General features: G+C 39.4%; 1 protein-coding gene across 1 annotated transcript; it reads left to right on the top strand.

The window, feature by feature from the left end:
- The first annotated feature begins 2532 nt into the window (after positions 1-2532).
- On the top strand, positions 2533-8737 carry LOC120790897 (E3 ubiquitin-protein ligase RNF126-like). Its single transcript, XM_040128869.1, has 9 exons — positions 2533-2646; positions 4262-4320; positions 5163-5223; positions 5802-6037; positions 6229-6297; positions 6392-6461; positions 6641-6734; positions 7951-8066; positions 8203-8737. The coding sequence occupies exons 1-9, from the start codon at positions 2572-2574 to the stop codon at positions 8380-8382; spliced, it is 960 nt and encodes a 319-aa protein (XP_039984803.1). The 5' UTR covers positions 2533-2571; the 3' UTR covers positions 8383-8737.
- The last annotated feature ends 2703 nt before the right edge of the window (positions 8738-11440 follow it).

Raw genomic sequence — 11440 nt, 5'->3', positions numbered from 1 at the left:
GTGACACATGGCGTCAGACAGAGTGTGTCTGGAGGAGACAGAGTCTTCGATGGGTGGGACTGGGAACGAGTGACGCATGACTAAGAGGCCCAGGAAGTTCCAGCAGGCGGCTGTTATTGCTGAGTGTGTGTCTATGTGTGCGTTTATGTGTGTATGTGAGCGTGATTCGGGGGCCCAGAGGGACTGTGAGCGACCGGCAATCCCGGCTGGAGTGTCTGGAAACACTCTCTGGAGTGACAAAAGCAGCAGTGTCCCTTGCCGCATATCTGTCCGCTGCTTTGGCTGCAACATTTTGTTCGCTCTTAGAGCGTAATGGAAATGAAACTGTAAAAAGGAGGCGGAGAAAACACCAATCATTCTGCTTTCTTAGTCATTGTACATGTGCATGTGCACATACATGCGTGTGCAGTTTAAAAGCTACTTAATTACAGTGGCAGGAAGAAACAAAATTAGTTACTTCCACCATTGCAGTGTTTTGCGGCACGTGTTCCGTTCTTTAATCCACATCACAGCAAGCAAAAGTCTAATAAAGCTATACTTCCTTACAAGCAGTGCAGTTCTCGTGCAGAACAAAGTTTTTTTAGTCAACATAGCCAAAATCCTGATTAGTAGTGACCTAAAACTACATGATGCGGAAGGTCACTCAGTGTGGGTAGAGTTGTTTTCTGCTGCTCACATGACCTGTCTCTGACCCACAGTCACTCACTCCCCACACTGCATTGCTACAATGAGCATTCGACTGCGGTGGTGGTGCGCAGAGAGACAATAGCCCACCTCAGCCAGGCAGACATAGCAAACCTCAGTGCTATCAGACCCTCTCTAATCTCAGCCCATGGGACTGCTGTGCCTTTCCTGCTCCCACATGCCCACATCAGACACAACACTGGCCCAGAGAGGACATGAGGACCTAACTAGGTTACACTCTGAGTTTTGCTGTCTGGAAACGTCCAGTCTCATTGTAACTAATCATATCTATGTTATGTTTTGCAGCTTGGGATCTTCAGTCATTGTTTCTCTCAAATTTGCAGTTGTCCTACTGCACATGTAACAAAAAAGACTGTTTTGCTGATACAGAGCAATGTGTTGGCAGTCTTAATGGCTGACATTGGATACAATGTGGACGTATGGCTATATCCATATGTTTTTCATTCAAAAGAGTACACCCATAAAACACCACAGGAGCTGGTTGCATCCGGGGCTACTCTCCTCAAGAGCATGAAACTGGACATTTGTGAATAAAAATCAGGCCAGGCGGCTTGAGAGATGTGATTGGCTGGCAGGCCGTCGGATGGGAACTCCTACTTACTCTCCATATGCTGTGCCAAGCACTAGAGGTACTCCAGACTTGTGTGACTTGTTTATAGCTGTCAATCTGCAGTTATGGTAGTCACATTAAGAATAACTGTGAAAAAAAAATATGGTGGAAATTTTAATTTATCACTTTGACTATAAAAACAGACCTGAAAAAAAAAAATTTATCACCCCCCCCCCAGGTTTTATGTAACTAAGTGATCTCTGAGACCTTCACTGCTATCTCAGGGCTGCCAGATAGCCGCCAACGACAACTTGGTTGTGTTCACATAAAAAGAGACAATGTCTTTCCCATGTGAGAGGCTACTTATTTACTGTTTTACGTCTCAGATCTGACACTTGATAAAATGCTTCCAACAACAGCAGTCAAATAATCAAGGATAAAATCCAAATCCACCTTTGACGAGATGTGATGCTCAAAAACAGATGCTACATGACTTTTAAACACTTATAGTGTGCTTGTTGGGCTCCAGAGGGGGTTGACAGGAATCCAATGGAAAAGTAACGTGTCAAAATAAATCTAGTGCGATGCCAGATTGCAAAAACACATCTCTGGATTTCATGTGAAGAGAGAGAACTGGGTGGGGGGGCTGAACCTGCAGGGATAAGACATGAGTTCAGTGGAGAACACAGTGTGGTGGTACATTGTCTTGAGTTCTTCACTTCCCTGGTGCTTTTGTATTGGCATGTGAGCATGAATGAGGGACAGCTTAACCCCGTTTTCCCAACATATGATAACCTGACTAAAGATGTCATAAATTCCATGGGAAATTTACCAGGAGTGCATTGTATCTTCATCCACTGGCTACAATGTGAACTACAGTGATGCTCTTCGACACTTGATACACAAAAGCACCACCATGTGGCAGTATTTTATAAGACACATCATTGTCTGTGGTTGTCAAACGAAGACAAGTTAATATTTTAATACAATTTAGTTCTTTACAGTGAAACAAGCTGTTTTTTTTATTTAAACCATTTGTAAAACAATTACTTAATTCAATATAATCCATTATAAATTCTGAAATTAATCTTAGATTGTAATTGTATAGCCTATGTATCATTCATCCAGCAATGTTCCACTTTTTAATTTTTCTGGTAAAGCGGACATTACTTTCATTTCTATATTACATTTAAACATTATCTATGATGCAATGCAGCCATTTCAATCACATGGTGGTGGTATTTTCTAGGAGCTTAACATTGTCCTTCTGGGTGCTCCGTAGTCCTTCCCCCTCTCTACCTGTCTAGTAGCTAAAGATGGCTGAAGCTCCTCCATGGCCCAGTCGGTTCTTCTGTCACAGATGCTCAGCAGAGATCAGTCCTCGGCTTCCCGTAAGTACCACAGACAGAAAGTAGAGGTAGAAACAGCTGGACGAATTAAAAACAGGTTCATGTTGTTGTTACTTTAGTTGAATTCATTGTAGCAGCGGCGTCAACTGTTAGCATGCTAACAGTACTAGCTGGCTACTGCGAGCTCCCGTTTATCTCGCAAACGCTACTCAGTGTTAGTTAGCTTGTGATCTAAGTAGTAGATCCGACAGTATGTAAACACGAGCTTCTCAGTCATTACACACAGAATACTGATACTTTTCTTGCATAATTTGTAACGAGGCTCGGTGGGATCCTTTGTTGATTACTGTGGGTTTACGAGGCTTGTTAGCCTAACTGTTTGCTATATTCACTAGTGATAACGTTAACTGCAACACTGTGATCGCGTCCACCGTTTATTACCGACTTCAGCAATTAATTTCATTAATGAGACGCGGTTAACACTAGTTGCCCTTGAGACTTTGTGCACTAGACTGTTAAACACTTATGTAAATGATCCAGCGGAAACAATGCCATTGCGTCCTTTTCTTGTTTTGCCATTCAGGAAGGTACACAAGTGGGCTGCCTGTCACAGGCTAGAATGATCTGTCATGGAAGGGTACATGTGCTCTTCACATTGTAAAAGATCAGCCATAGGTTTCTGTAGGGTGCTGGTAATGACCTGTGGTCCCATTAAAACCTCACACAACTGTGCAACTGCTGCTTTTACTGAATGGAGCAGACAGTGCAATAGTTAGACTTTATTTTTTCATTTCAACTATAAAAATGCAGCTGAATGACATATTGTTTCTTTCAGGATCAGGCTATAAAAAACAACAAAACCTAAACAAAACAAAAAAATATACAACCATGTATAAAGTTTAAAAAATAAATAAATAAATATGTGAGGTGATAGGGTTTATGTGTGTGGGTTTCAATTATCGAAGGAGTGTATTGAATGCTGTGCTGCTGTAAGGTGTCTTGCAGCCTGAAGGAAGAAACTGTTGCTCATTTTGGCGGGTTGGGCTAATGATGTCAGGGGGTCAGCTAATCTGTAAAGAAGTAGGAAGAGTCCTTTAGGATGCTGTGGGCTCTCAGCTTCCCTCAGTGTATGCTAAAGGGGCTTATGTGCGTACAGACTAGAGCTCCCATGCCAGATAGTGACACAGCTGCTCAGGACACTTTCAACAGTTCCAACAGAAGGTGGTTAGGCTGGGGGAAGGAAAGTCTTCTCCGGCAGTGCATCCTCTCCTCAGCCCTCTTGTCCTGAATAGATTTGTTTAAGGACCAGGAGAGATCATCGGTGATGTGCACTCCGACAAAATCTGGTGTTGTAGTGTCACAATTAGGTGGACATTTGTGCATTCCTTCCTTCCTTCCTCGGAAATTGTCTGTTCCATGTGTCTGTTAGCCAGATAGACTGATGTCAGACTCTCAAGCCGAAAATAGCCTGTATTTAGTCAGACTGGCTCCAGCTGTAACAGTTTGAATCAACTGAATTCGATGCCAAATTCACACTACTTATACTGTGATTTTTCGAGGTCAGAGGTAGGTGTTCTCACACAAAAAGGATAACCATCTTCATTATCCCACTGTCTGGCTAAGCTACTGTTTTTGTATTTTGTTTGTTTGTTTACAGGAGTATACATGTCCAAGATGTGAGTCAGGGTTTATTGAGGAGCTGCTGGAGGAGAGAAGGTGTGTATTTTGTTATATATATAGTGTATGTTTTAGAGATTCAACACAATTGCCACTATTTATTATGGATGAAGAAAGACCTCAAATAATCTCCATTAAGAATTTTTTTTTTAACCTGGGTCTTATCTCTATACGTATGGCTATCATTCCTAACAGTTGCTGTATGTCACTCACTAGCCACACTTAGGATAGAAGCACTATGCAAAAGTTAGCTTTATACCATCACCTGTAAGGGCTGCCAACACAGGCTTTGACCCTGTCCTACCTGCAATACATTCAATTAAAGTGATGCTTTCTTTGCTTCCATTCAGTCATTCATTACATGAATGATTGTAATGACAACTTAAACCATTTACATTTGATTTGACTCTCAAATCAGGGGTTTAGATCATGTGTTTTTTTTTTTTGTTTTTTTTTGTTGTTGTTTTTTTTAGTTAAGTTTTATTGCTTGTATTAACAGATGGCTTTGTAAAGCTGTGTATGGCAGAGTCCCTGTTTTTTTTTTTTTTTAATTTGCAGTACTCTTCAAAAAAGGAGAATTAACTTGCTACTTGCAAAATGATTAACATTGCATTACTTCCCTTAACCCCCCCCCCCCCCCCCATTTACTGTCATGGTATTACATGGTGTTATGCTTAAAATTGGGAGTGCAACCGCTACATTTCAGATGTGACATCAGGAGGTGGAGGGGTGAGGATAGGGGGAAAAAATCGGACACAGCAAAACATGTTACCGTAATTACTAGGAATGATGGAAAATATGACACAGGGTGGAAAGAACTAATTTCCTTTTAACATTAATAAGTCTACATATAACCTGTCAACAATCTGTTCCCTGTTTAGTGCTGACAATGGCTCCATGTCTTCCATCTCCAGTGGGCCCCAGAACCAGCAACCATTTGAGGTTTCTAACTCATTCTTTACTCAGTCTCTCGCTATCACATAACGTATCTCTGCTCTCCCACACTGTTGCACAATAGAGTTAGTATTTCTTAAAATTGTTACCATTGACGTTTTTGCTGATCTGGCAATGGACATGATGGAAATCATCTTACGGTTTCCACTTCTGCTTTTCCATCTGCAGTCTAGCTGTTTAAAAGTAATATTCTCTTGGGGGATTTGGCTGTTTTTAACTTTGCCGATTCAAATCTGCCATTCTTAGCTTTATCTGTAGTTTATTTAAGTGCAGTAAGGAGACATTTTACTGCAAAATACAATACCGTTTCCCTATGTAATAACATCTCATTAAATAGGGAAATACTGTATGTCAGCAGGCAATGTATGATATTTCCATTGGGGTGAAATTTGACCTGATAGTCAACAAAACTCTTAACATATTTGTCATATTGATCATAAATAGTTTCTGTTAGCTTGAGGATATACCGTGGGGGAGGAGTCACTGAGGTGTACTGATTTCTACCATCAAGATTACAACACCCAGTTTAGTCTGTGTGTCTTTTTTTTTATCTTTGTGTCTCCCAGAATGCAGACCAGCACTTATTTACATTCCCTTCGGGCTATGGTCAGTTTGCCCTGGGTGTCTTCGATGACAGTTTTGACTTTGGGGCTGGACTGGGAACAGAAGACAACCGGGATGCTGAAAACAGGAGGGAAAGGGAAACGGCATCACGGCAACGATATGGTGCCAGGCAGCCGAGGAGTCGTCATGGTTCTAGACGACAAGCAGGGAGGCATGAAGGAGTTCCCACTTTAGAAGGGTAAGAAATATACTCAATGATTTGTGGGACTGAAATCCCACTTGTACTTGGTTTATGGCATTTGTCTCTAGTCACTCTTTGTCTTAGCTTCATCTGTGTCTTCCTTAATAACTACATGTCTTAATATGTAGAAACTTGTTTAATTTCTCCTTTGCAATATCTGTATTATACCTGTATGTTCTGTTTTGTAGAATCATTCAGCAGCTAGTGAATGGAATAATTGCACCTACTGCAATGCCAAATATTGGTGTTGGACCCTGGTGAGTTTTTGGAACAGAGCTGTAATAACCAGAAAGCAATTACTCAACAATATACGCTTGGTCAAATGTTTCAGTGTTTTTTGTTTTTTTAAAGGGGTGTTCTTCATTCAAATCCCATGGATTATGCCTGGGGTGCTAATGGACTAGATGCAATTATTACACAGGTACTTTTGAACACATTCAACTGGTTTCTAAACTCATATTAAAAAAAAACAACCTTTTTTTCGAATCGATTTATATTTTAAACTTTGAATTACATATTTTATATATTGTGTATATGTGGTACATATAGTCCAAATTATATCACAATTTTTCTGTTTTTTTTTCTCTTCCCTTGTCTTAGTTATTAAACCAGTTTGAGAACACGGGACCTCCGCCTGCTGATAGAGATAAAATAAAAAGTCTTCCTACAGTACAAATAACAGATGAGCATGTTGGTAAGTTGGAATAAATAATTCTGTGATTTTTTTCCTTTTTTCCTTTTTTTTTTTTTTAAATGCAAATCTAAGACTACAGAGCCAAATCCAATTAAAGCTAGCAAGAGACAAACTGTTTCCTGAAATTGAAATATATCAGTTTTGTTGACACCAACATTTTAGTAATTTAGTTTGATATCCCATACAAATCCAAAAATCCAGCCATGGAGAGTAAAAACAGCTAAACTATAGGCAGGTGACAAATTAAAAGAAGAACCAACATAAAGTGCCTTAGTAAGGTGCTCGGTCACCATGAGCCGCTAGAACAGTTTCGGTGCTCCTTGTCATAGATTGTACAAGTCTCTGGATCTCGGCTGGAGGGATGGACACCATTCTTCCAAAAGATATTCCCTCATTTGGTGTTTTGATGACGGTGGTGGAGAGCGCTATCTCAGACGTTGGTCCAAAATTTCCCATAGGTGTTCAATTGGGTTGAGATCTGGTGAATGTAAATAGCCTGTGATTAACATCATTTTCATACTCAAACCATTCAGTGACCTCTCGTGCCCTATGGATAGAGGCATTTTCATCCTGTTTATCCACTCATTTTTCAGGTTTTTCCCTTAATTTGTCTAACTGCCATCTCTTGCAGTCACAATTTGGTGTGCCAATTTTATTATTTTACTTAAATGTATCTAAGCGTAAATTAATCACTTATATTAATTGCAAGGTGATTATTTAAGAATGGTAGATGGAAAGCTGATAAAGAGCACATTTTGCTTGTGGATGCTGTTTTCCTACCATGCTCCCTAATGTTTTTCCAGAGGTCTGATGTTTTTTTTTTTTTTTTTTGGTAAAATAATTCCAAGGTAGTCTAAAGAGACACAAAATGAAGCCTGAAAACTGTGAAGTCCTTTTTCTCAACTTCAGCTTTTCTGCAGTTGCTGTTCTCACCCTTTGTACGGTAGAACAGGGGCATGTTGCACCTGTTGACCACTGTGGAAAAGAGCTGTTACATTGATTCTGAATCATACATTAAAATGTAGTTACAACAACCATTATGATCTCCTCATACAATTTGAATTTTATACACCGGGATGTTGGCCATTAAAGAAATTAGCAGATGATCAGACTATGCTTTGCTAAATACCATCGATAGTCCAGAATGTGATGTCAATATTCACTTGAGAGATCATATTTAAAATGTTACATTTTTAACAATTTTCTGTCGTTTCAGCTTCAGGACTGGAATGTCCAGTGTGTAAAGAAGATTACGGTGTAGGAGAAAATGTGAGGCAGCTCCCATGCAATCATATGTTCCACAATGACTGCATAGTACCCTGGCTGGAACAGGTATTAGTCATCACCTGTTTAATGCTATTTCCACTTAAATATACCCCAGTTGCTACCTGAAACTATGGTGCAATGGGGAAACATCAGCAATAAGCATGAAAACAGCCTAATATATTTGCCCCTCTTTTTTCTCCAGCATGACACTTGTCCAGTGTGCAGGAAAAGCTTGAGTGGACAGAACACAGCAACAAACCCTCCAGAACTATCAGGGATGAACTTTACCTCCTCTTCCTCTTCCTCTTCATCCTCTTCATCCTCCTCTACCCCCCAGTCCTCAAGTTCGACCAGCAATGAGAACTCCACTGATAACTCCTAGAGAGACTTCTGTCCTTACCGCCCTTTGAGCTGTTTATAGCTCCTAGGCTGCTTTACTTCAGAGCGGTGACCTCCAGTCTCTCCCTGTCCTAGGGTAGAGACCTGGGTGCATCTCACCAGGAGCACTCGAGCCTGACTCAGGGGTAAGTGATACATGAGGTCCATCCTGTTGCTCCCACCCTCATCAGGAATCTGACCAAAGGAAGGCTGGAGGCCCTGGAGTGCAGCTTCTGCCAGGGAGGATGTGGAGAGGATTGGAAACTTCAAGATATTCGATCTGCCTGAATCACCTCATACAGGGAGGAGAAAACAAAGGAATCCAATGCTAGAAGACTCGGGACAACAAGACAGTTACTGTTCTTTTTTTTTTTTTTTTCTTTCCACCAGACTTGTATGATTGAAAATGATCCACTTTTGCCAATGAAGCAAAAAAAAAAAAAAAGAAAAGAAAAACACAGTTATTCCTTTTATAATTAGTAGTCATAACTCACATATAGAATGACCTGAAGTGCACTGTAGTGCACTGTTTAAGCTTCATGGTTTGCAAACATATAACATTTCATTTGTTTCCCTCTGAAAAGAAAATGACAACAATTTTATAGAATAATTTTTTAGTCAAGATCCTCTCATGGTTTTAAGATTATCTGACACCACAGAGGTGCCATTGTTTGCTCTTGAAACAATGTGTCAAATTGCAGTAATTTTGTGCTGTTCGGATAGTGATGTGGATAATCATTACTAAATTACACACTTTTTTTTTTTTTTTTTTTTTTTTTTTTAAGTGTATCCGCAAGCATAAAATGTGGATTAGCTTTTCACAATATACACTTAGAGACATTTCAGTGCAATTGTGCATTTTAACTTAAAGGTAAATTAAATATTTTTTAAAGTTGCCAGTTGAAAAACAATTGATTTGCAGTATGATCGTGTACAAAAAAAAATAAGGACTGATATGAAAATAAAGATGTTTGGGTGCTACCACACAAAATATATGTAAAGCATTCTCAGTGTGTGTATATATGATATTCTTTGAAGGTCTCATGAGCAGCTGTAGTCTTAAAATGGATTTGGAGACATTCCAAGGTAACCTTAAGCTCTTGTTTCAAGAACTGACAGTAGCTACAAACATATGTTAATTTTGTGTGAAAAACCACCAAGGCAAAATCTGTTTGTTTTTTTTTTTTCTTTTTTTTTTTCTTATTTTCTCTTCTTCTCTCCCTGCACTGACTGTGTGGTGCTGTGGTTAGGCACTGGATGGGAGTGCAGTAATCAAAACAAGCAGGAAATTTTCCAAAATTTGTTCATTGGTACAGCAGATTTGCAAAAATTGTCCTAATACCAAATAAACAAAATAGTATAGTAAACATTTTTGGGCATACAAGTGAAAAATGAGCTGTGCTGGTCTGTGTTTCCCATTCTAAAGGATTTGTCCCTTCAATGACATCTTGCAGGCTCCTAGAACAACAAAGCAGCGAACAATAGCATCATTAGCGAACACTGCTTGAAGTGATTTCAATGCATAATACGGCTGTGAGATTGTTTTGTACTTTCAAAGTAAGGCCTGGTCCAAAGGCATGCACAGTCTGTATTAAATCCCTTGACGGGGTACTTGCCTGCTAAATGTTATCAATAAGCCAATAATTTCAGCTTCCTCTTATTGTTTAGCCATATGGGTGTATTTCCTCCACATTGTACGTCTACACTCCTCTGGGGATTAGGTTCAAAGGCCTTTACTATTGGGGGGGGGGGGGGTCGTTGTTATGGACATTCTGTCCATTGGTCTAGCCAAAAGACAAATGGGTACACTTGAGTTGAGTTTGACATTACAATGTGAAATTGCGGCTTCATAGTCATAGTTTATTGTTAACTTTGTGGAAATACAGTATTTGAGCCCCTTTAACTATGCACCTTGACAAATATGTTGTTTTAATATTTAGTTACTACATATCAGTATCTAGAGCTACCATTTTAGCTCTTTAAAATTGTGAATATGTAGATGGGTTGAGTTTTTGTTTTGAGTGTTGTAGCTTGAAGTTAAAATGGATTCAGGTTTTGTGAATCTATGCAAAATATCTGCTGACAGAGCGAAAACATGGAATATATAAACACAGATTTTAACAGGTTGGCAACACTTTATCTTTTCAGAAACCTCTTCCATCAGCATGGTACGTAGAGATTTGGGGACTTTCTAACATAGTTTTACATTTACTCAGGCTTGCTCGAGTTTATATGGAATATCTGGATAGTAATCTTCACTAATTTCCACAGAATTTTAACAGGAATGAGGTCTTTCCACTCGAGGGCTTTCATGCTGTCCTCGGACTAAAATAGGTTATCAGGAATTTGTCTTAAGTGTTTTAATTTTCATTGTTCCTTCTACAAGTGTCCATTTTCGTGACAACTAACCCCACTGCACAATTTCTGTTATCAACATGTCTTCTGCAAGTATTTCAATTGTGTCATGTCTTAATGTGACTTTTTACAAACTCCAGTTGTGATCCATGTGGTTAATTGTCACCGCAAGTTTCTTAAATGGTGTGCCGAGTGTAATGCCCTATCCCTGATGAATGAACTTCTTCTAACCCAGTGAATTACATGACAAAGAACGGCTTGCTGTAATCTGTTTTTGTCTCAGTTTTACAGGGATCAAACCTATACTGTATAGTATTGTGAGCAATCAGCGCTTTAGAATTGAGTTATTTATTTTAACCCGAGGAGATGAAACCTCATAATTCAGATTTTGTATACTGCAGACATTTCCCTGCACTCACTGGCAGTTTTTGCTCTTTGGACGCTGACATCTGGGCGATTTTCCTTTAAAAACAATACTGAGACGGCCGACATGTATGTTAGGCCTGTGAATATGCAATATAAATGTGGATAATCTTAAATGTCCAACGCTACTGAATGGTGACATCATGATTCATTTTTGACCTCATCATTATTTTTGCTTCTAATTTGGTGAGACTGCAGAAAGAAATGGTAATTTAAACCCGTTTGGTTCTATATTTTTGCCAAATCATGCAAGAATATGATCACTGAATGAGTTTAAAAGACTT

Source organism: Xiphias gladius, chromosome 6, assembly GCF_016859285.1.
Source record: "Xiphias gladius isolate SHS-SW01 ecotype Sanya breed wild chromosome 6, ASM1685928v1, whole genome shotgun sequence".
Classification (NCBI taxonomy): Eukaryota; Metazoa; Chordata; class Actinopteri; order Istiophoriformes; family Xiphiidae; genus Xiphias; species Xiphias gladius.
Note: the sequence above shows the minus strand (reverse complement) of the source record. Positions and strands in the feature narration are given on the sequence as shown.

Coding starts and splice junctions, on each gene's coding strand:
- LOC120790897 (XM_040128869.1), top strand. CDS start 2,572: ATGGCTGAAGCTCCTCCATGGCCCAGTCGGTTCTTCTGTCACAGATGC. Junction 2,647..4,261: donor AGATCAGTCCTCGGCTTCCC/GTAAGTACCACA, acceptor GTTTGTTTACAG/GAGTATACATGTCCAAGATG. Junction 8,067..8,202: donor TAGTACCCTGGCTGGAACAG/GTATTAGTCATC, acceptor TTTTTTCTCCAG/CATGACACTTGTCCAGTGTG.